Here is a 26,282-nt window from a genome sequence, read left to right as displayed (position 1 = left end):
GATTTATAACAGGCAGCGAATGTATGTGAGGTGTATAACAGGTGATCACAGTTTAAGGGGACACAACACTGTTTGAGGTATATCATAGAGGCAGCACCAGCGGCGGCAGGTCAGATGTGTAACAGGTAAAATTACAGTCATTGACAGTGCCAGGGAGCACCATAGGCAGTGTCAGGGGGTGCAACAGAGAGTGGCAGTGTGTCATTGGTCCTAGAGGCAGTGTCAGCAGTGCGACAGGCAGGGGCAGTGTGTTGGAGGAATACAACAGGCAGGGGCAGTGTGTTGGAGGAATACAACAGGCAGGGGCAGTGTGTCCTTGGGGAGAGGCGCCATAAGACAAACACCCCTCTAATAAGCACTAAAGCTGTTTTTTCCTCCATTTTAAGAGCTGCAATAATAATAACTCACCACAGACACACACCAAAAATCATATTAACATATTTTTTCTAAGCATAGCCTTAGTGGGGATATTGCAGCTCCTGTCACTGTGCACAATGGTCTTCTGTTGTCATGGTAATTCCGCTACACTGATTGCCAACAGTAAATGATACTACAGTATTTTGTCAGCATGTATCTGCCTAATACAGTAGGTCTTGAGAATAATTCAATTCTACTGCAGTGGTACATAATTTGTTTGTTGTTTTGGTCCCTAGACCCTAGAGTGGGCGGTATTAAAAGCTGGTAGCATTTCCCTGGTAGCTGGTAACAATGTAAAACTAAAACTGTTTTCAAACATTGTATACGAAGCAGTCATATGTGATTTCCCACTTACATTTATTCAGTTGTTATTTTACTGACTCTGACTGGTTCATTTGGTCAATGATTTTGTACAACAACAAGCGTGTACTTGTATTGTGCCTTTCACACAGAATGAATGTCTCAAAGCATTTGACAGATATAATAGCTTACAATATTAATAATATTAGTGTAATAAATTATTATTATTTAATAATAATAAACCACATAAAGGGTTTCACAAAAGAAGACTTTCGTCTCTTCCATCTCATTCCATTTTGACTTTCTCTTTCCCTCTCCTTCTTCCTACTTGTTTTGTTATTCTTCCTTTTCTGCTGATTTTCATCCCTCCCTTTCTCCCATCCTTCAATGTTTTATTATTCTCCCCTTTTCCCAGATCAAATTATCAGCCATTTCCACACCCTGCAACAAAATGGCCTCTGAGATTCTGCTTGAAACATTTCAGTCTCAGTGGCCATTTTTGTAGTTTCACAAAACTGTTAAATTGAGGAGTTCAGCAATGCCAGCATAGGTTTTCCAATCAATCAACGTGAAATTAATGTTGATTTACAAACAAAAACAATTGCATCTTAATGTCAATTTGCTGAATTCAATATTGTTATAAAAAATAAAAGCACTGAAGTTACCTGAAGTCGAAGCTGTTGAAGACCCAGCTCAATGGTGGTGGACAAGCTCCTGTGTGACACTGTTTGTGCAAAGAGCATTCGTAAGGATGGGAGAATCAGAAACTACAGACCTGTTGCCTAATCTGCCATATGATGTCAACTGCAATGTAACAGGATAAAGTGGGATACTGAGCAATGCCCTCGTTTGTTGATGGTGGCTCAGGTCCCCTCATGGAGTTCACTTCACTGCTCCCCGGAGTTGGGAAGAAATCTCCAGATAAATCTCTTTTCCTCTTTTTGTTTTGCTCTGGTTTTTTACCCCAGCCCGAGTTAAGGACTAAGCAGTTAGCATGATGTGTACGTGTATATTGTGAGGGAGGTGAAGTGGGAGCATAATCCACCCAGGTGGGAACTAAATGGGCTTCTTAGTCTTTTTTTCCCACGTTTTCCCATCTTCATATCTATGTACACAGGTCAGTTTCCCTTGCAAAGCAAAACGTATTTGGGGAGGGAGGGCCCCAATTGTTAAAGGCCAGTTTTTACTTGGACATGTCAGAGAAAATGAAGAAACAGCATTTATGAACAATTGGGGAAAAAATGTCGCTGCTCGGACACACAGAATAGAAGCGATCGAGGTTGAGTGATTCAGCCACTGGAATGGCATGAGCGAGATTTAGTTATTGAGCACGGTGAGATGAATGAGAGTTGCTCGCACTAAGGCTGATCTGAAGGAACATGATGACTGTATAGTGGAATCATTAGCAAAAGAGTGGATTGGATTGAACAATGTGTGGATGAGGTCATTGACGTAGAGGAGGAGGAGGAACAAAGTGAAGGTGATAGGTTTTAGGTAGGAATAAAAAGGGGGTGGATGAGAAGAATATGTGTTCCAGTCTCAATACTGCTGTTTCTCCAATATCTAAATAATTGACACTCAATCTACTCATATTTTTGCCAGATTGCAATCATATTTTGTTGTGTGTTTTTTGGAAGTAGCAGTGGCAAATTGACATTACTTTGAGTAATTCATCATTTCAATTACGCAAAACTATGATAAACACAAATGTGGCTTTTGCTGTAGGCCCTCAAATAGTTACTTGTGTCCCACTGTATGATTAAGCTGCTTTATACTGTGGTTAAGGCTTTCTTGCTCTTCAGAGATTCAAAATATCTTTCTCTTTTGCTGGTGCACATTAAATGATGAGTCAAGCTGCAGCACACTTGGCAGATGGATAATATGGAACAGTGACTGACTTAATGACATGCCATCTGTAGCCAGGACAACATGAGATGGACAGGTCGAACCTCAATGAGAAGTACAGTACATGAGTTGCAGAAAGCAGCTTTTTAACTCGCAATTTATTTTAGGGATTCTAATACATGAAAATTAAATGTTCCAGTTAATAGACTGGATTGCAGGACAGAAGCCATCTTCCTTGGCTCCCGTCAACATCTTCTCAGCTGCAATTCTAAACTACTTAACTTTACCTGCCTAATCCCTCAGATTTTCTGAACCATTACACAACCTTGACATCAGTTTCAGTCCCCAGTTTTCCTTCCTACCCCACATCCGGTCCCTGACCAGGACTGTACTCCTCCACATCTGGCGTCACCCTCCCTCAACCCTATCTTACTTCAAAAGCAGCTGAAACTCTCATTCATGCTTTCCACCTTGAGTTTACCAATGCACTCCTCGCTGATCTCCCCAGCTCCACTATCAACAAGGTCCAAATGATTCAAAACTTTGCTGCCTATGTCCTTGTCCGTACAAGGCTCCACCCCCTCCCAGTTCATGCCAGGCTCCACTGGCTCCCTATTGATCAATTTCAAGATCCTCAATGTCACTTTCAAATCTCTTCATGTGCTGACACCTCCGAATCTCTCCAATCTACTCACACCCCATTTCTCTACCCACTTCCTTTGCTCAGTTAGCTCAGGTCTTCTGGACGTCCCTCGTCCCCTCTGCTCCAAATTGGCCGCCATGCTTTCAGCAACAATGCCTCAATCTCTCCATCTTCCCCCTTCCTTGCCTTTCTTCAAATCTCACCTGAAGACTTTCCTCTTTGACTGTGCTTTCAGTTACCTCCTCTCCCTTTCAGGCTCAGTGTCCAGCAATGCTGCTGTTAAGTGGTTCGAGACACTAAAGTCATAGGTGCTATATAAATTTACTTACAATTTAAAATTTACTGTCAATGTACCGATCTTTAAATCTAACAACCATGAGCTCTTCTTGTTGACAATAATTTATCAAATTCTTTTTACAAATCCATTCTAGTTTTTTGCTCCATCCCCTATTCTGGTAACCAGTTACACATGTCTTTCAGCTTTACACTAAAAATAAATGTCCTATATTTCCTATTCTCTTTTATTGTCCTTTTTCTTTCCTCTTGTTTCTTTTTACTGAGTAGAGCCAAGACTCAAAGTGGGCACTTCACCAAAGATGAAAACACAATAAACCAAGTTTGCTGATGTCCAGCTTGGGTTTCAAAAGCTTGTCCTTTGTAAGAGGAAGAGGAGTTTGCCAACAAAACACACTATCACTGCGCTTTACAGTACATTATGTGTAGCGCTTTAGGACATCCTCCCAACATGAATGGGTCTATACCAAACATAAGGATTATTATTATTATTTTAAGTGTGCACAGGCCATCTTCTTAGTCAATAAGCACAGAGTAATCTGACAATAATATTTTACCAAACAAGAGTATGCAAAGCTTTAGTTGTAGTATTTAATTTCCATATGATTAAAAAGGAATTTCAGTCTTGTTCTTATTGGCAGAAAATCATTGAAAAAGGCCTTTAAAATGAGACATAGATTAGGTAAATCTAAGTAGGTCATTTACCCTTAGATTATGCCATCTTTATTGGCGTAAAACACTCTTGGAAGAAAAAGTGTTTTCCATTTTCTCAATATGCCGACTGAGTAGGTGTGATTTTTCAAGCTCAAGTGATTTTGCTGTCAGAAGCAATTGCTGTGTGTGCAGAGTGAATCAACTGTCATAACTTCAGTGGGTTAACATTGTAGCCCTGCATCTCTCTCATGTGTAGCCATGGAACCTAAAAAATGGCTCTGCAAGCCAAACCTGGTAATGCTCTTATTTATGGAATACTTATAACATGTAATTAAAGAATCTCAAGACAAACTCTGCACAGCTCGGGGGCTTAGTCCAGCAATGTCTTTGAAGCCTACACCTGTGCTGTTAACAAGAATTGATCCATAAGAACATGTGTATTCAGACACGCACCTCATGGGGACTGATCTATTGATGAAAGAATGAAATTAAAATACTGCACATTTCTATCTCAATGCTAAGTAGAAATATATTGTCAACTATATCTCCCTAGAGTTTTAGGGTTAATATGAGGAACAATGGCTGGGTATGAGACATTGATGTGCACAAATTGGATGCCATTTTTGCTCACAAAAATTCAGTCATTACACTTTACAGTTAATCCCGTGACACACTTTTAGACGTTTTCCTAATGCAAAAGGTGTTATATCAATTGTAAAGAATATTATTATTGTATAAAGATGAAACAAACCCTGTTTCTTGACTGTTCCATTATGAAATACTATTGGTTTTGAATTAGTCCCGTTATATAAATAATAATAATTCCAGTTTCCTGTATCAGGTTCCACCTTTATATATAACCAAATAATAATAATAATAATAAGGAAACTTGCCCAAGGTTTCACCCTGCCGGAATTGAACCCAAGTGTCTCGCTTGCAAGGCGAGTGCTCTAACCACTGAACTACGGGACACCATGCGAGTAAGGAACAAATTCCTTGTTCAAATGGCCAACGACTCAACTTGATCAGCTCAGTTGGACTCCTTGTAAAATATAAGAACGTTTCTTTGTTGTACAACAAACTCTAGCCATCCTTCAGATGAACCTTAAATCAAGGTTCCATCAACAAGAAATCATTTTCAAAGTTAATATTGAATTAAACAATTTGCCTGATAAACACTTGTAAAATGCTACATAAGTAGAATAAATCTAGATCCATTGGAATTTACATTTCACATGCAGTAATCTTGATAGAGCACCATCGTGTGGTAAACGAACATATTACTGTGCAATAGATTTTCTTTTGTTAATCATACGTTTGACACCCTGGCCTTCACAATTAGAATATATTTTGTGATGTGCTGACGGTGGTCCCCAGAATATTTATTTTAGGTATCAATTACGTAGATGTATTTTAGGTATCAAACTAGCTGTTACATTTGACATAGTCATTGAATGGTCACAACACTAATATATAAGGAAAGTAGTGTCTGGAAATCTTGGTTTCACACTGGTGTCACACTAGTGTAGAGAGTCATACAATACAATGGCCATTCTAGAGTGAAAGCCATGACAGATTCCCTCTATTGTAAATTTGCCAGTGGATAATAAAATAATAATAATCCTTGCATTTGATATAGTGCCTTATCACGCCTTCGAAACATCTCAAAGCGCTTCACAGAATATATGGTAAAGTGAATTGACTGTATATTTTGTGGGTGAAACGCAGCAGCCAATTGCACACAGCAGCATTCCACAAATAGTCGTGGATTGAAGTGACCAATTTTTTTTAAAAGGAATTATTACCAACGGAAAAGCGACCTAGTAATCGACTATCAACCTGGTTCCTATTTACTGCTAGGTAAACAGAGGTGTGTGGAGTAAGGAAACTTGCCCAACATTTTGCCCTGCTGGGAATCAAACCCAGGTCTCTCTCACTTGTGAGGCACATGCTTCAACCACTGAGGATATGCCGTATTTTCACACATGAGCAAGTAAAAACACTTAACTTAATTTACTTTGGCCACACAGATCAATTTAGTAACCATATAAAATCCATATATTGCTCAGAGAAAATTTGCATCTTGGACAAAATTCCTCCAGTGAAATGATAGAGTTTCAGCATGCTGGAATTCCCATTACCACTTCAGATAATAATAATAATAAAGAACTGAATTGCTTCCTATAAGATATGATAATTGTAAACTTTGCGGGCTGGGGAGGGGGGCTTAAATCAGGCAATGGCAATAATATATCTGTTTCCATTATATCTTTTAAACAATTTCTAATTTGAGTTAATAACAATATTTCTTAAGAAGTTTCAAGCTATTTGTAAAGGGCATTTTATGAGTTGGGATTAATGTAGGGATAAGGTTATCTTGAGTTTCCAGCTAGCTGCGTAAAACACTTTGAGATGTCCTTTCTCTGTGAAAGACACTGTATAAATATAAATTATTGTTGTTGTTCTGGCTGACTTGTCCTTTGTATTCTACTGATCAACTGAGGAACTGGCATGCCTGTGAGTAGAAGTGAAACATATCGATATGATACGTTGGATTAAGCATGTGGGATTAGTGACTGGAACAAATATCAAACATTGCGTAGAGTTCTTGGATCCCTATTACAAAACAAAAGAAACATAGTAACCTTGGAGAAAGGATAACTATCGTAAATTATTACATTGGATTAGGCATCTGCGCTATGTGAAGAGATTGCAATTGCTGGGAATGTTTACAGAGGAGAAAAATAATGACAGGTCCTCTTGTTGATGTTTTCAGAACCTTAAGGAATTAGATAAGCTAGATTCAAATACCATGTTCAATATGGTCAAGAGGTTACAACAAGAGGCAATGGCCTAAACAAGCTGTGTGGAGTAAGGAAACTTACCCAACGTTTCGACCTGCCCGGAAATCAATCCCAGGTCTTCTCGTTTGCGAGTTGACTGCTCTAACCACTAAGCTATAGGACTCCACATTTATATTTTATAGTTGTTTCTATCTGCACTCCCACCTTTAAAGATCTATTCACCTGCACTGCGAGATATTACTATTCCTCAACATCTTTAAGAGGTATATTACAGGTATATTATATTCTCTAATATCTTCTCCAAATGTATTACTTCACATTTCTCAAAGTTAAACTGCACATACACAATTCACTAAAAGTAGCAACACAGGTTAATAAGGCCATAAAAAGGCAAATCAGGCATTGGGGTTCATTTCTAGAGGGATAGAAATGAAAAGCAGGGAAGTTATGGTAAACTTCTATAGAATCTTGCTTAGACCACACTTAGAATACTGTGTGCAATTCTGGTCCCCACATTATAGAAGGGATGGAGAGGCACTGGAGAGGGTGCAAAGGAGATCCACAAGGATGATCCCAGAACTGAGAGGTTATACCTATCAGGAAAGGCTGAACATGCTTGGACTCTTTTCTCTTGAAAAGAGGGTAAGGGGTGACCTGATAGAGGTCTTTAAAATGAAAGGTTTTGGCAGGATAGACATAGGGAAGATGTTTCCACTTGTGGGGAAGACCAAAACCAGGTGCCATCAATATAAAATAGTCACAAATAGATCAAATAGGCAAGTTAGAAGAAATTTCTTCACGCAGAGAGTAGTGGGAATGTGGAACATGCTACCACAAGGAGTTGGTGAGACAAATAGCATAGATGTATTTAAAGGAAATCTAGATAGGAGAGAGGAATAGAAGGTTATGCTTGAAGGCTTAGTTGAGGAAGGGCAGGAGGAGGCTCAGGTGGAGCATAAACACCGGCATAGACCTGTTGGGTCGAATGGCCTGTTTCTGTGCCATATATTCTAATGTATTTTAATGTAAAGAAAGAAAATAAATGGGAAAAGTGATAGAACTTTGTTTAAGAGGCTGGTAATATTTGTGACTCCAGATCACATAATAGCACATAAATTACTACCCAATAAAAAATAGATGTCTTCAAATAAATCGTTGATCCAATGAACATCGAATATGAAAGTATTTTCTTGATAACTGACGATCCATTCCCACACTGTTCACTGGGAAACGATATGGTTAATATATATCAAATGAATCATATTTACAAATATTACATTTGTATGGTTATAGCATGCACAACCTCAAGACCTCAATAATTCAAGCATGCGACAGCTTACTTAAAGATAAATGCATTTTAGATGTTGCAGAAGTGCAATATGATGACTCATTCCATTTCTCCTTGCTCTATGAAATACGAACATGACAATGTTTTAATGATCTTTTTAAATCTCTGGAGAATTTTGTACAGCTCTCAATGCAATAATTTGTTTTGCTTCAGGCAGCAGTTGTATTAACTTTTTAAGAAGCCCCGTTGAACAAAAGTTCCCGAACCAGTAATTACCAGTACATTTATTCTCTCTGTTTGAACTGGATGATGGTAATAAAAACAACATATTTTATGACATTGTGAAAATACTAGAACATATAAAATAACAGATGGGTTGAAGCGTGTTACAAGCTTCTAAAGTAAACAAGAAACTCAGTTGACATAAACTTGCAGGAGCTAAACTCACATGTTTGGGAATATCATCTAAATCTCGAGATTGTGTTGCAGCCTATCATTTATTCAAACTGAACTGTTTCTTAGATTGACAAATATCCTTCTATGTCTGGTCAGTTGCATTTATTCAATGCTACTCACTCCTGATTATTGTTTAAGCTTCCATTCATCAAAGTAACCCGTGCATTTGATATAGCGTCTTATCACTCCTTTGAAACATTTCACAGAATTTTCCATAGAGGGTAATGATTGTATATTTTGTGGGAAATCATGTAATTTGTATATCATCTATGGAAATACAGGTAGGTACTGTGTTCCAATCAGTAATTGGCAGCTACTTTTTGGGCTTATGGGGATGAGGTGAAATACCAAAAAATATATTTCTGAAATTTAAAAAAACAAGAAAATTACTCCCATGAAATATGTTTTTAATTAAACGTAAAGTGGCTGAACGAAGATACCTGTTTCTTTCTTTGCCATTTGTCGACTCTTCTGAAGGTCCTGATTTCTGTTGGTCCCCTGGATTTCAATCACTTTACATAGGGGATGAGTCATCAAGGGAGAGAGTAGGCTGAGAGCGAAGGATCATAGCCTACTAGCCTTTTCCTATCTTTGTTAGAGGCAGAACTGCATGAACCAACATCCAAATCAAACCTGAATTTAAAATTTGTTTCTAAAACGTCAATGATTTTAAGGCTAAGACCATTTGAAATTTTGTTCTTAATCACATATTAATAATAATAATCCTTCCATTTGATATAGTGCCTTATGTCGTTGAGACATCTCAAAGCGCTTCACAGAATATACCGTAAAATGAATTAACTGTATATATTGTGGGCAAAACGCAGCAACCAATTGCACACAGCAGTGTACCACAAACATTCTTGGATTGAGTGACCAAATTATTATTTTATTTATTTATTTTGAAGGAATTATTACCCTGGAAAGCGATCCACTAAATCAATTAACATCCAGGTTCCTACTTACTGCTAGATAAACAGAGTTTCACCCTGCCCGGAAATCGAATCCGTGTTTTCTCGCTTGCCAGGCAAGTGCTCTAACCAATATGACCCTATGTGCTAATATTAACATATTAATGATTTACTGGATTAGAGAACCTTATCGGATAGTTCTTTAACTGGCTGGGATAAAATGACTGTACCAGGAGCTCAAATAGCTTCAATGTCCCTGGATTAAATAGTTGTGGAGTCCTGTAGTTCAGTGGTTAGAGCACTTGCCTCGCAAGCGAGAGACCTGGGTTCGATTCCCAACAGGGCGAAACTTTGGGAAAGTTTCCTTACTCCACATGCTTCTGTTTACCTAGCAGTAAGTAGGAACCCGGTTGTTAGTCAATTGGCGGATCACCTTTTCATGAGTAATAATTCCTTCAAAAAAATAATAAATTGGTCACTCAATCCACAATGGTTTGAGGGTCACTGCTGTGTGGAATTGGCTGTTGTGTTTTGCCCCAAAAATGTACAGTCAGTTCACTTTAGAGTATACTCTGTGAAGCGCTTTGAGACTTCTCAAAGACAATGATTAGGCGCTATATCAAATGCAAGGATTATTATTATTATTAGACACCACGCATCAGCTAAATTTACCCTTGTACTATTTTGCAAAAAGGCTAATGGAAAAGAATTGTGAAATCTCTTTGCATTCAGTAATCCAAAACGCAGCAGTGATTGCTAGGGTTTCTTGGCATATTCTTTTTAAATAAATAATCCTTACATTTGGCAGAGCATCCTTCACATTCGGGGAACATCGCAAAACACTTCACAGGATATACTGTAAAGCACAATGACTGTGTTTTGTGGGTGAGTGTTTTTTTTACTTCTAAGCAGAGAGATGTGATTAACAGTATTTATTCCCCTCTTCTGCCCTAGATCTCCCTGGCTCATGTAACGTAGCAGATTGAAGAGCAGATGGACAACCTGCTCCCAGGCCTCTTCCAATGTTATTTCTGGAGCTACTGACCAATCAGGTCACCATTAAACATACAAGAAACATATACACCTTCCTTGGTGTCATGAGGTGGCTATCCTCTCCACAATTGCATTGCTGACTTCCAATAACTCCCTTTGCAAAAGGCTGTGATGTGAGCCCCCAGGCTTGCTATTCCTTGGCAAGGGCATCTCATTGCTAACTTTCCCTGATGTTTCTTGCTGGGTCTGGACTGCCACAGCTCCTGTAAAATGTCATAAAAATAATTCTTGCATTTGATATAGCGTCTTATCATGTCTTTGAGACGTCTTCAAGTGCATTACAGAATATACTATAAAGTGACTGTATATTTTGTGGGCGAAACACGGCAGACAATTGGGCACAGCAGTGTCCCACAAACAGTCGTGGACAACCATTCCCTCCCATACAATAGTGATATTTGCTGCATCATCTACACCTGCAGGGTTGCTTCATTTAAACATCTCTTTAGTCGTGGTACTCCATCATTTGTATTTATTTCCTTTTATATCTATGGTACGAAAAAGCCTTATTGTACATAGCATTTCTCGGCGAGTACACCAGACTTCATAATGCAGTTCAATTTCGCTCTTCATGCTTCACTTGACAATCCAATTATAAAACTGTATTCTTTACTAATTCATTCAGCCAATAAAGTGCATCTATAGAGCACCCTTCGTGTGGGTTAGCATCTCAGAGCACTTTAAGCTCACAGCATAGCCACAACACAAAACTTCCCTTAGCAACCACTGAACAGAAAAACAGTTAAAATAGTCCCTACATGCAATACCATGGCAACATCATTTTTTTTGCTGTTTTGAAGCCACAGGACAGCATCTCATCACTGCAACATCATGTCACATCATCTTAAACCAGGGTAAATCTGCTTAATTATTTGATGGTTTACTGCCCTATTCCAAGCTATTATTTGTGTATTAGTATTATTTGTGTTTAATTTCATTTATATCCAAAGTGAGACAGTCATTCTAATGTGTGGACACTACATCAAAACACTTGAATAGCAATAGGTTTCGTCAGTGATGTATAGTGTAGGATATATTTTGAAAAATTCCAAAAATTAAGACCAAAATAATATAATAATAATAATATAAATAAATATTAATCGTAATGACATTTTTTCCCTGGGAAATTGAGTTGGCATTTTTTGAAAATTTATCTTCTATACTAATAAAAATACAAAGTCTGTCAGCCAAGATCTCAATAACCCCATCAGAAAGGCCTTGTATTGGGAGTGTCATGGGCATATTATGTTTGAGATCTCCTTTCTTTGAAGAGTTATGACCTAAACAAACTCATCACACATGCATGGCAGTTTTGCGCTGCAGTTATACCTGGTAGCAATGCCAACTCAGTGGTACTGTGGCATCGTTCGTCAGAGCATATACACACGCATTCAGACGATGCCAAGCGGCGGGAACAAGATAAAGATGCTAAGCGACCAATAATCCTTTCAAGTATGAATAAAAATGCCGAACAAAAGAAAGCCGATTAAATTAAATAGCACAGCTGCAGTGCAATAACTCGAGGACCTGCCGGATCACACAGTAAACGGCTTCAGTTAGCTTAGCTTTTATAATATCTTCTAATGTTCATGAGCTATGACCCTTTGATAGGATCTTCTATCTTTCATGACCCAAAGAAGTTCATTGCACATATATGGCAGTTTTGCTTAAGGTGTACACTGTTTATGGCATGCTGAATGGTTTGTGAGTGGTATTACTGGACATTCCATACTGGATCTGTTGTTTGCAAGCGTAGCTACAACGGGTATAGCTAGTACATATATAAAGAAATGTAACAGGAACCAATACATTTTAACAAATACCACTGGATTCACTAAACCTCCATTAGGTCAGTTGATAAAGCTGGGAAGTTGGAACTGGGCCACACAGAGCCTTAAGATTCCATATTCAGTCTTCTGTCTGTGCTTAATTAACAGATCACACTTAGAGCACTGGTGAGGTGCTATAAATGGTCTTAGTATCTAGTGTTAGGGAGTTTATTTTTAAAAAAGTCATTAAAGTTTCCTCTTCTGATGGCTGGCAGCAATGAACATATTTAATTGACTACTGTAAGAAGCTCACTCAAAATATCACCCTATATCACTATTTCGCTTTCAGATTTGTGGTTTATCTATCTTTAATAAATTGCTGATTTACTCAAATAGCATCAACACAAAGCATCCACATTTTTCTGGCTTTTAATGAAATCATTTTTGGGAACATTGAATATTCACCTACAAATACAGTCAGTACACTTTGCAGTAAAATTTTGGGAAGTGTTTTATCATATTACATTTGATAGAGCACCTTATCACGTACTTGAGCCATCTCAAAGCGCTTCACGGGACATAAAGTGAATTGACTAAATTTTCTGGATGAAAGTTTTGCAACATTTTGACAAGGTGATAAGGCACTATATCAAATGCAAGAAATGTTACCTGGCTGTTCTGATGCTTGAGGAAAACCAGTTAAATTAATTGTGTAATAAGTTTGTTTGACTGCAGATACTGTATTGACTGATGTCATTCTGAACAAACTCTCTCACCCCCTGGAGGGCACTGTTACTCCACTGGCCTCAGCATGCTGGGTAGTAAAGTACACTTACAAAGCCAAGAACCTAACTGAAGGCGCAGATGTCAGCACAGCTACAATAATCTCCAAAGAACTTCAGAAAATTGTTCATGGTACAAAGCATACAATGCAGGTATCTAAAAAAAATGCAGGGTTTATCTTGTTCCCCAATTCAATGTACTCCACTCCCCTATACACTTACAATAAAGTGTTTTGAGAAATCGACGTGCTAAGGTGCTATATCAAATGCAAGGATTATTCTCGTCACTTGTTTTATTAAATTATACCAAACAGGCAACAGACTGCAGTTGGGACAAAATTAAATGTAGAAACGAGTCTATTACTCTGCCTCACAAATTAGAAATACAAATGTAGGTTTCATTCTGATCTCTCTTTTGTTCTTCTGTATCGCATTTCATTTTCTGTCCGAGATAGGTGTGATGTAACCAGCTACTAAAACAGAAATGACAGTAAAAAAACACCCCCCGATTTCTCTTGTGAGAGGATTCTTTATTGCTGCAATACTGACCTCAGAGGATAACATTCATTCTATGCAATACCCACATAATGGTCGAACTGCCATCAAATCACACCCATAATGGGTACAAAAGGAGAGAAAAAAAATGTTAAAAATATAATTATATTTTACAATAAAATGGAAGGATCATCTGCTGGTTTGAAGATATTTATAAACATTCGGTCTAAAGTGGCATTTATTTCACAACTGTCCAGAATTCTTTAGATACTGCAAACATCTGCAGCTTCTATTACATGTTTTCTCCGGTTACAAACAAATGGACATTTTTTTTTGACTGAAGCATCTGGGCAGCCCGTTCTACTCCGACCACTGAAGTCAACTTCTGAGCATCATACTTTGAATACAGAACAGTACAAGTCCACGCAGCTTCATCACCACTATTTTCTGCCTTCAGCATGTTGCAAACTTCACTGTAGAATTGTGGATATGTGGGAAGCTCATAGAAAATGAGATGCCTGATGCCCCTTATTGTATACCTATTTTAAAAAAAAATCAAACTCTAAACCAGAAAAATACAAGTGACCACCTGGCTTATAAAGAATCGTTTAACATAAAATACATAAAACCTACCCAAATCACAGACTTCACCTCACCCACTCCATCCTCTGAGAAATAATTCTGCTACTTAATGCATCCTTGTCCCAAAAGTAAGGAAGTAAATACTGACATACCTCCTTCCTATTCAACCCTAACCTCTCTAAAAACTTTTAAAAATCTGTAAGTAGTGGTCATGGATAAGAACACTTGCGACAAGTACTGTTAACTGTTCCCAATTTTAAGCTTTGTTTAAAATAGACCTGGATGCTCCAGGTAATCGATATTGCACACGACAATCGACTGTTTAATTTGATTATCTTTTCTCAATTCTTGCCCTAGGTTTGATCACAAATTTTAAGAGAAACAAGATCAGCAAATTCTAGCCTTCAATACGGACACATTCCAGCCTTTGGGACTACAGTTTAAAATCTTTAGTGGTCAGCATCAGTTAAAAAACAAATTGTGTGCAAACATGAAGTGTCAACAAAAAAATTCAATAATAAAATTGAATTCTTGATTTTACACAAGGAAACTACAAAATACTTTCAATATTAGCTGGGGATACAGATTGAAATTATAATAAAAATTGAGTACCCAAAACTTCACAAGTTTGCTACAGTGAGTCATCTTACCTTTTGTAAAAGTGGAAGCGCTCAGTGAAGAGGACAAAAGGTTTCTCTCCCTTGAGGAAGTGGTCTCTAGCTCGATTAACTGCACCTTTCTTGCTGTACTCACAAATATGAGCGAAATTGATTTCTTCATGGGTAAAGTAATTTCGCAGTCGCACATAGTCAAAATACACAGGAATATAGATTAATGTGTGGGACATCACTGCTTCTCTATACTGAGGCAAAATCTTGTTGACGAAGAACTGAAACCTTTTGGGAAAAAGAAGCAGACATCATAATACATACATTAAATAGCTCAGATTGCAAATGCCAAGTATACATCCATTCATACACTAGATTCAAATGAAAATGGGAAGCAAGAACCGCAGGTCAAAAAAGACAAAAGTCAAATTTATCAAACAATGGTAAACCAATCAAAATATAAATGATACAATAAAAACTCATTCCACTGAAAAAATGCAGCCTCTAAAGTTAGAGGCACATAATTACATTTCAATGTCAATAAAGGATCATAAATATTTTGTTCAATTTTGAGTTTGATAAATTTCACGGAGTTGCAAATAACATTTCTAACATCCCATTCCAACAATCTATCTCTGGGATTTCCCTATGTAGGTGGGATGCAGGAATTCTCAAGTTTGGTTTGGGCTTCCGCATGTGTGATGGGCTTCCGCATGTGTCAAGACACTCAGCTGGCCAAAAAAAAGACAGATTAATAAGTAACACCTGTACATTGTCTTCTTAACCTCTGTGTTAGAATCAAGTTCAATTGGATGACAGACTCTCTGCTGGCTGCAATGGTCTGCATGAAATCAGTTTAGGTCCAGTTCTAGGACAAGGTACTTAAAATAGAATCCCATTGAACTCGATGTCCTGACGTACCCACTTTGATGAGCAAAACTCAAATTTGAATGACAATGTTAAAGAATTTGACATGGTGGATTACCTGGTATCAGGCAAGTCGGTGAAGCTGGAGACTTCCACTCGTTGGAAAACATGTGGTAACTGCACTACAGCTTGACAAATTGAACCAGTTTGAGACATGTTCCTTACTGCCACCTAAAGGAGGGAAACATTTTTGAACTTATTTCCTGCTGAACCTGTGAAATTTAGATTAATAATGTTGTTTAAAACTTAGCACTGTACTGTAGTGGCACAATGTATAAATGTTCTGATGTGCTGGGTCACGAAACATGAATGCATTTTTTTTCTTCAGTTCCCTAACCACCACATCCTAATCAGAGGCAAACAATTGTGTGCAGGCAATGAGCAAAGGCTAAGAGCACCTCACTGCAAACAATGAAATCAGAGACCACATTAGATCAGGCATCTACCTCTCACATGCCTGCTGCTAACAAGACTAGTTAAGATAAACATTGATCAAGCTATTGGTCCATCTTCTTGACTGGAAAGTAACACGACACACGTCTAGGAGATGCCTTTTTTAAAAAAAAGGAGCTGGGGAAAAAAAATCAAAAGCTAAAATCATAGTTCACATGAAAAAAAATCAATATAAAATGAAATGACCCTTTTCACAATTTTTGTTCAAGAACCATTTATGGAAACAAAATGCATTTGTTACGGCACAATTTATTAAGTGCAACGCAAGCATCCAAGCAGAGAGACAGATTAATTGATTAATTTACCTTCTGTTCAAGATACACAAGTGGATTATTTCTCTAGCTGAAAGTATTGGTGCAGCCCAACTCAGACTAGACAGGTGACACAAGGTCTTTACAGTTTGAAACAGTTGTATATTGAACTAGCTTTCAATCAGATTTCCTATTCTATATAGGGCAATGAACAAATCAGATTTGGAATATTACATTGTAATCTTTGAAATCCACATTAGCTTTGCATACATTTTTGCAGTAAACTGACCTGTCCTCTGTAATTGAAGCAATGCTTATTGTGAATGGCATTTATTTGTGGATCCTGGACCGCACTGAAGATCAGAGTCTGTCTGTAATACTTGGACCAATTGTTCAGACACCACATTCTCACCCGAGAAAAATCAACCCCATGCGATTCGCGGGGCTGAAGGTTAAGATGTTTCATTAAGAGCTGCAAAAAAATGATGCAGTTAGTACAGGATGCCATAAAAATTACCCATGTTTATGCTATTTAAAAAGAAGAAATTCAGTGAAGATTTACTTGCACAAGCTGTTCAAAGTTTCTGAAGCGACTTTGCTTGCTGAGGTAAATTACCATGGCGACATAAGTCTAATTTATACTTCTCATTTTATGAGGAATGTTTAAAACTAACATTTTAAGGAGAATTTCCTTCTGGGCCTAGACTGAAGTTTTTTTTCTTAGCGTTTTCAAATGTGCAATGTTAAACAATTCTTAACTTCAGCCTCATTTTTAATTTTACCAATCTTAAAATAATAAATAATAATCCTTGCATTTGATATAGCGCTTTTCACGTCTTCTAGTCATCTCAAGAGCTTCACAGAATATACTAAAAGTGAATTGACTGTACATTTGTATTTAATAACAGTTTTATTAGCTGCTTTCGGGAATCACATTTTGTGGTAGCACACCACTGAGGTAACACATACGGCTTGCTAATTCCTCACCAATATCTTAATAAATACCAGTTATCAAAGGGTTTGTATTTAGGACTAAACTTTAGAATTCGTACTTCTTCCATTTACTAAAACCCACATTCAAGTTCTGGTGTACAAACTGCTAAACATGAACATTTTAATTTCCTTACCATTATATGTTCCCAGTTTTGCATAAGGTAAACATCTGCTTGGTCAATAATTAACATTTCAATGGAAGATAGGAAATCAAAATCCCTTTTCTTGTCACCCTCAGCCTTGATAATTGTTCTCAGACCCAGAGGTGAAGCAACAATGATGTCAGAGGAGTAAAATGGAGCATACAGCCTCACACTCTTCCTTAGGATGGACACACCTAAACAAGAACAAAACAACACAAGTTATCTTTTCCAAAGCAGAGTATTAGGAGCAAGCTACTCCTCAGACAGTAAACACATCCAGGGACAACACATGGTCTGTATCAGTTTGCCAACCTACTCCATGGTTACCTACAGTAGCAATGATAATTTATAAATTGTCATAACGTTGCTTGATTTAGGAACAGGAAAAACATGGACTCTGCTCCTTCAAGCTATTAGTTATCCTGTTAGACGGGTAAATAGATACCAATTAGGGGCAGAATTGGTGTTCAGTTACAACAGTCTTGTGATAAGACATTCTTTGGAAAAATAATGTGAGCAAGGAGAATTACGTATTGGACAGACACACTCAGCTTGCGCCTGCCCCAAAATTAGTGATTGAAGCATGAAGGACAGAAAATCAATTGAAGAGACATCCTTATGTTAAGAAACACAATTACAATCACTACACAGTAAACTCTGCAAATAACTTTCAGGCAGTGACGTGATAATAATAATCCTTGCATTTGATATAGAGCTTTATCACGTATTCGAGTCGTCTCAAAGTGCTTCACAGACTTATTTTTACAATTTAATTTACAATTACTGTAAAATGAATTGACTTTATATTTCATGGACGAAACATGGAAACCAATTGCGCACAACAGTGTCCCACAAACAGTCGTGAATTGAGTAACCAATTTATTAATTTTTTTTGGTATTATTACCCCCGGAAAAGCGATCCACCAATCGACTAACAACCGGGTTCCTACTTACTGCGTGGTAAAGTAAAGCATGTGGAGTAGGGAAACCTACCCAACATTTCTCCTGCTGGGAATTGAACCCAGGTCTCTTGCTTGTGAGGTGAGCGCTCAAACTACTGAGCTACAGGACTCCAAATGAGAGACTAATGAGACTATTTCAAATATTATTATAAGCAAAAACATGTACATTAATTTGCCCTACTGGAGACAGTTACATAAAAAAACATTTTGCAGTGAATAAAATTTCATTCAATCTTTCTTTGAAAATGTACAAGATGACATAAGGATTAACAAGTTAGATCGATAAATTCACAACTTGTGCTTTTACCATTAATTTACCATTAACCATTAGCAAAACAGACTCCAACTCACACTTCTAATAGAGGAGATCATTTGTTTCACTCAGAGTGCTCTGAGAGGCTACCCCGTGTGAAGCGTGCTATATAAATGCAAGTTGTTGTTTCCTTCTCAGTGAGTTGTCCGATCAGCAAAAAAGAAACTTCCTGTCTTTGTACACAGGTAGCCATACACAATAATAATAATCATCATCATTGAATTTGATACAGCATTCACGTCAGGGGGATATTTCAAAGTGCTTCACAGGATATACCGTAAAGTGCTCTGACTATTTTGTAGACAAATCCAGCAGCCCATATGCACATAGAAATATCCCACAAACAGCCAAGAAGTACCAATACAGATAAGTTACCAATTCGAAAATGATCATCGATATTGCCAGCAAACATAGCTTCATAATCTTCAGGCCGTTTTAGATTTGGTGGTATGTCTTCTGGATTAAAACCAAATTCATCCTTAAATCTCTTCTTGTTACTGACTTCCAGCTTGTCTTTCACTTCGAGCAGATTGATTAAGGAATGCACCACTCTTAAAGCAGACTCTCTAAATGGCACCACAATAAGTACCTGTTGGTCATGGGAACACCATTTATTTACAATGTTTTAAAAAAATGAACACGGTCTATTAACAGGCAAGATAAACTGATGAGATTATGATCTCAAAATCTTTAAAAACAAAATTTAAATAAACAAATGAAATTTAACGTGAATACTCAATTTAAAAGAATCTGTTATGCTCAAATCTCCATCTAAGATGACAACTGATTGTCCTGGGCCTCTGGAATATAGACAGCAGCTGCAATGTCAACAAATTTCCTCCCCCTTCACCCCCTACTATAACACACAACCAACCTTTGATTGACCTTTCCAAGAGAATTGAGAAAACTACAACAGGTAAATCTTCATCTTAGTATTAACCCGACACCTTAGTCCAATACCCTGCACCACCACTCCAGATGAACAATTATTTCAATGTGCCACAGCATACATTTATGAAAAAGGATCAAAATGCGATACATATTTTAAAAATACAGATGTTTAATATTTTTACCATTTCACACATTTTGGCATTACTTTCAAATGTTCCTTACCTTGGGTCTTGTAAGTCCTTGATCTCTGAAATCAACATTAACATCTGCCTTCTGATCTTGGCACTTGGAATTATTGCTGAGGACCCGTGAATTTGCCTTCAGTACATGATTTATTGCATGTAAGCAATAGGTATGGCGAACTTCCTCCCCATTTCCGGCTGCTGTCCTTTCTGCATAGTACACATCCTTGTAACTATTTATTATACTGAAGAGTTCTTTTTGTAATGGAGTGAAGAATTGTTGGTGACTCAGCTGATCTTTTGAAAGGAGTGGACCATTCACTTTTGGCCATGTTGTTTCTAGAGGCTTATGAAAGTGGAGATTTCTCAAATCGCTACCCTTCAAAACTCCAATGGGAGTGAATTTTGGTAATGAGCTGGAACATACTAGTTGCCCAAGTGTTGTCCACTAGTAAGAGACAAGAACAGCAGGAGAAAAGATTTGAACTAAAAAAAATGCACTTTTATGAATATTAAAACAGAATTCCTACACAAAGTAATTTAGTGCTAAATTTGTGCCCAGTCTGACAGTGGAAAGCTTTCCCAAACATGCCATCAGACTTTTATTACTAGCAAGTTTCAACACAAAATCTTCAGTCCAATTATGCAGAATATGCATATGTGTTGAAATCTGCTAGTAAATTGCCCTGCTCAGATATCTTTGACATTGGAAACATAAAGGTTTATTTCATTCATTGTTAAGGATTACTGACTCGATCTCACCCTGCATGAGTAACCAACCAACTCATGGGGGGGGAGGGGACAAAATGCAAACAACTTGTGCTGATTTCAGTCAATGGGATGCATCGCAACAATGAGATATTTTTCTTCTAGTATAATTTTGAAACATTACCAAAGCCCATAATGGGGAAGCTTACAGTCTATGACTACAATCTTTAAATCAAAAGTGGTTCATCACTTTTTTGAATTGAAAAATGTATTCAAAATAGAAAAAGGCAATAAATGTATACAATATTTCCAAAAATATGCAATATGACACAAGTATAAAATTACTTGAAATTCACATCCCAACCATTACCTTTAATTGCACTATACTTTTGTTTTTTGTATTTATAGTTGTTACATCAGATTCTTCTAGTTCTGTGTCCACATGTTGCTTAAATTGGTCTGAAAACAAAAGTTTTTTTTAATCTTGATTAATCAGATGGACAAATCATACTCAAAGGTCCTTCATGTTCAGAGTACGTGGATTCACAATGTTCAGCAATATACATATGAATTGCCCAACTAATAAACTAAAGACTAGTTATTAAAACAACATTAGTAACATTTAATAATAATCCTTGCATTTGATATAGCACCTTATTACGTCTTCTAGACGTCTCAAAGGGCTTCACAGAATATACCGTAAAGTGAATTCACTGTATATTTTGTGGGCACCAATTGCACACAGCAGTGCCTCACAAACAATTGTGGATTGAGTGACCAAAGTATTATTTTTTTTTTGAAGGATTACCCCCTGAAAAGCAATCCGCCAATCGACAAACAACCGGGTTCCTATTTACCACTAGGTAAACAGAGGCGTGAGGAGTAAGAAAACTTTCGCCCTACTGGGAATGAAACGCAGGTCCTCTCGCTTGTGAGGAAAGCGCTCTAACCACTAAGCTACAGGGCTCCACATTTGGCAGAAAGAGTTATTATTGCTTTGTAGAAATAACTTCTTAATTCTCTGGTTCCCTCCCCCCACTGAATCCCGTTCAGATCTTTGACATTGGAAAAATAAAGGTTTATTTCATTCAGCAAAGCTATAAGCATCCACTGCCAATCTTAGTCGTTGAGTACTTACTTAACCTTTTCAAATTACAGAAACACCAAGTTAACTGGAGCAATGCAATATTTTTAAACAGCTTAGATACTTAGAAATAACAGCAATACCTGTTTAGGAATGACAAACATATTGGATAACATCGCATTGTTGATGTCTGTTAAGCCTGATTAACAATGATTTACTGTAAGCAGTAAAGCTGTAACCTTAACCAGTTGTCCCTTTAACCAGACTCTGAAGCCAACAATCAGTATAGCACTCTTAAGAAAACAATATTACTACAGCTTTAGTGTTTTTAACTGTAACAGTATGGGTTTTGATGTATTAAGGGTATAATTGAAATACGTCTCAAGGCATTTACCAATACTGGCTTGGCCAGCTGGGGTTGAGAGCTGAGGGGCTGGGGAGGGGGATAGATGAATAAAAGCAGTCAGAGATAAGTCTTGAGACTGATTTTGAACAAGGTTTTATGTAAAGGCTATTGACAAACAACCAACTCTGATGGATTTTAAGTTCATATTATTATTCACTCAAAATGTACAGATCAGAAACAAAAATCCGCTCTCCCAGAAAAAACACACCTTTATTTTTTTTGCTGCCAGCATTTATATATAGTTCTCTTTGCCACAAACCAAGTTAAAATTAAATTCACTAGGTAACTTTGACTCAAAATTTTTCACTCTCGATTCTGGTTAAGCAATTGGCTTGCATTTGGCACTATTCCAACTGAGATTCCTGTAGCTTAGTGGTCAAAGCACTCGCCTTGCAAGTGAGACAACCTGGATTCGATTCCCACCAGGGCAAAACATTGGGCATGTTTCCTTTCTCCACACACCTCTGTTTACGTAGCAGCAAGTAGGAACCCAGTTGTTAGTTGATTGGCGGATCGCTTTTCTGGGGGCACTTATCCATTAAAAGACGTGATAAGGTGCTATATCAAATGTAAGGATTATTATTATTATTTTCCATGGTGCTCCAATTTATCACGTTTTTTTTTAAAAAAAGTACTTTTTAATAAGCAAATCAGTACAAGTTCTATCATATCCCCGAAATATATCCACAAAATAGAACTGCACATTTACCAACGTTGCCTGATCTACAAAACTCACCTTCAGAACTATTCAGAGGAGAAACCATCTCATCTTCACTTTCATCTGTTTCTACATCAACAAAATTAGTTTCCAAACTGAATTTGGTTTCATTTGTCGCGTCAGTGAAATCAACTTCCAAATCACTTATGTTTTTAGCTTCAGTATTTAGTAGTTCACCCTCCTCGGATTCTTTCTGTACAACACTGCTTGTATTTTCAGTATCAATGACTGGATCTATTGGTGTTTTAAAAAAAGTTTCAATCAAATAGTCATATTATAAGAAAATATTTGGAATAAGCAAACAAAATTTAATCAGTCACAGTGGGCAAGTCAAATGCCAACATTCAGAATATAAAATTTTTTGAGATGAAAAGCATTTTTGAACAGAATTTGTTACTGCTATAGAATTTCTTACCCCGCCCTACCATTAAGTATCCAGCTTATAACAATTCCCAAGAAATACCTTCTTCATCTTGCTCATCTTCACTCTCATTATCATCCCCCTGATCTTCCTCATCCTCATCGACTTCACTTTCTTCACTCTCGTCGTCTTCTTTCTCACCATCATCCTCCTCTTCCTCTCCTTCATCTGCATAATTGTTTAAGGTGGACACAAGGTGCTGGTATGCAGACAAAGGCTCCTGTTCAGTCTCTGCATCACTTTCAGAACTGGATTGCTCTGAGCTATCTATCTAGAGATTAAACACAATGCTCACTCAGAAGTGCTAACAATACAAAATAATCAAACATTCAACTGACATCAATGGACTCCGCAAAGGAGGAGCTTTGATTTGACCTTGACTGTGACATTGGGAAAGTTCGGAGTGGAGTCTAGATTCTTTCCCCGTGATGCAACAGGGGGAAAATGGTGGTATGAAATACAACATATGAACAGAAGTAAACACATTTGAGATATGATCATACAATTCTCTCTAAACAATCATAAAAGATCACAAATGACGTTTGGATAAAAAGGCCCTTTGGTCCATTTGATCTCATCCTTCCAGAATACTTATCCTGATATGAAGTTAGCAGGCCTGATGTGGTGGTTTGAAGCAGAATCTATATTAGCTTTCAAGAGGAAGTTTGTTAGATATCTATATATTTTCAGGCAAATGTGACTGAATGGATTGCTCTTTCAAAGAGCCAACAGAGACACAATAAACAATATGGCCTTCTTCTGTGCTATAAATTAACTACTCACCAATTCAACAATCTGAGATGACTGTTTTTCAGATACCCTGCAAAAACAATGTTCAATTATTACAAATCACTAGTTATTGGCAGTGACCAGACTAAAACAATTTAGATCATCCTTTGCTATTCTGAATTCAATTTCTATAAGCTAACATAAAATTTTTTTTAAATGCTGTCAATATAATAGCTATCAAATCTCACATTAGAAGTGTTGTGCTAAAAGACTACTGCTCATTTTAAATGTGTGGATCTTGATACATTTATTTTCTTTTATTAGAAAAGTTAATTCTAAATAAATTGACAAATGTAAGAGCAACACCATTATGACATTTCAGCCTGGACATACTCAATTCCCTTGCTTTAAGCATTCCCAGCTCCAGTTCAGTAGAGCTGAGCCAGGTGAGGATGGGGGTGAGTGTGGGAGAGGAAACGATTTTCAGAGTTCTATATCATCTGCAGCTTGTGGAGGGAAGAGTTGGGAAGCCCAGTAGGCATGGAAGCCCAGTGATCAGTTAGAATAGGTGAGATGGGCCTGATTAAAGTATGAATGAGGGGCTCAGCAGCCTGAGGAGAGACATAGTGGTAAAGGCAGGTAATGTCATGGAGGGGAAGGCTGAATGGGTCATGGCAGGATGTGATTTTTAAAGGAAAGTTTAGGGTCAAACAAAAATTCCATATTGGCTCGGTGAGGTGGAGTGCTTCTATGGATAGGATGCTGTCACTGCTGAACACGAGTACAATACAATATTACATTTGTAAAGCACCTTTCACGTCAGGAAGATGTCCCAAGGCGCTGGACTGTCAGGGATTTGGACCCAAGCTGGGGGGGAGGTGGGTTGGGATCAGGGCAGGGAAGGCAGCCAAAAGCGCAGTCGAGGAGGGGGGCGTTTCTTGAGACGTACCTTGAAGGAGGCAAGAGATGGAATGAGATAAAGGGAATGTGGGATGGCATTCCAAAGGGTGGGAGCAGAGGCAGAAGGCCCGACCGCCGATGGTGGGGCGGGCAGGGGATGTGGAGCAGGCCAGAGCCTGCTGAGCGGAGGGAGCAGACAGGTTGATATGGGGATAGCAGGTCACAGAGCAAAAAGAGAAGCGAGTTTCTCCCGGTGTCCTGACCAAAAGTTCCTTCCAATAAATTGGGTCTTTCGAGTCATGGCCGTTTGTGGGACATTGCTGCATGCAAATTAGCTCCGGAGTTCATCCACAAATACAGTGAATACACAGAAAAATAATCCTGAAGTTTTCACACTGTACATGTTCCATCAAATGCAGGAACCTTAACGCCATGTGAGTTAAGTGAAATAAAACATAGTCACTATAATAATAATCCTTGCCTTTTGAGACGTCTCGAAGTGTTTCACAGAACATACTGTGCCCGGCAACTGCTGTGCGCAACTGGTGCTGCGTTTCGCCCACAAAATATAGAGTGAATTCACTTTACAGTATAGTCTGCGGAGCGCTTTGAGACGTTGGGTCCTGACCCAACTGTCCAGCGCCTTGGGACGTCCTCCCGACGTGAAAGGCACTCTCTATAAATGGTATCTTGTTGTTGGTGTTGTCTCGAAGACGTGATACGGCGCTGTATCAAATGCAAGGATTATTATCACAGTGAACCCTGTGTAACGTTTTGAGACGCCTTCCTCACAGTTAGTATTAATGGTAATTCCCTGCTGACATCTCACGCGGTGGGTGTGTGGGGACAGGGCCCGGGTATCCCAGCCGCCTCGGGCCTACCTCCCCACGACTCCCCAGCGAGTCAACAAACCCCAACGCTCACTTGTCGTGAAAGGGATGCTCTTCCCCGAACTCCTTCAGGTGTTTCCTCTGTTTCGTGCTTAAGCTGCTGGCGGCCCGAGCCGTGCCGACGGCTTTCCTCTTCCCCATGGCCGCTCTCCCTCTCTCTCTCTCTCTCTCTCTGGACCCCCCCACGTGCAGCTGCGATCACTCCCCGCGACTTTGATTTCCTCCAATCCGATTGCGCGGCCCCGACATCATCCTTTGGTGATTGGATCGTCGCTCAACCTGACGTACTGGTGGCGAGCGCTTCGCCCCTCCCTCCCCCACGCCCATTCAGAGGCGGGAGTGACGTGACGATCACCCAATCAAGAGCCGAGCCCGCCCTCCCCAGGCCAATCAGATTCCGCCTGAGTGAG

The 26,282-nt window shown here is 38.4% G+C and overlaps 1 protein-coding gene across 1 annotated transcript; it reads right to left on the bottom strand.

Moving 5' to 3' along the window:
• Positions 1–13,931: 13,931 nt before the first annotated feature.
• On the bottom strand, positions 13,932–26,060 carry utp25 (UTP25 small subunit processor component). The gene is made up of 12 exons (XM_007892472.2): positions 25,907–26,060; positions 24,137–24,173; positions 23,396–23,624; positions 22,951–23,166; positions 21,095–21,183; positions 20,057–20,464; positions 19,319–19,532; positions 17,660–17,862; positions 16,822–17,004; positions 15,887–15,999; positions 14,944–15,189; positions 13,932–14,250 (listed from the first exon to the last, which is right to left on the bottom strand). Exons 1-12 carry the CDS (start codon positions 26,011–26,013, stop codon positions 14,004–14,006), a joined length of 2,292 nt encoding a protein of 763 aa, XP_007890663.1. The 5' UTR covers positions 26,014–26,060; the 3' UTR covers positions 13,932–14,003.
• Positions 26,061–26,282: the final 222 nt, after the last annotated feature.

Source organism: Callorhinchus milii, unplaced genomic scaffold, assembly GCF_018977255.1.
Source record: "Callorhinchus milii isolate IMCB2004 unplaced genomic scaffold, IMCB_Cmil_1.0 Scaffold3, whole genome shotgun sequence".
Lineage (NCBI taxonomy): Eukaryota > Metazoa > Chordata > Chondrichthyes > Chimaeriformes > Callorhinchidae > Callorhinchus > Callorhinchus milii.
Note: the sequence above shows the minus strand (reverse complement) of the source record. Positions and strands in the feature narration are given on the sequence as shown.

Coding starts and splice junctions, on each gene's coding strand:
- utp25 (XM_007892472.2), bottom strand. CDS start 26,013: ATGGGGAAGAGGAAAGCCGTCGGCACGGCTCGGGCCGCCAGCAGCTTA. Junction 20,465..21,094: donor AAAGTATAGTGCAATTAAAG/GTAATGGTTGGG, acceptor GTCTCTTACTAG/TGGACAACACTTGGGCAACT. Junction 17,863..19,318: donor CGATGATCATTTTCGAATTG/GTAACTTATCTG, acceptor GTTCTTGTTTAG/GTGTGTCCATCCTAAGGAAG.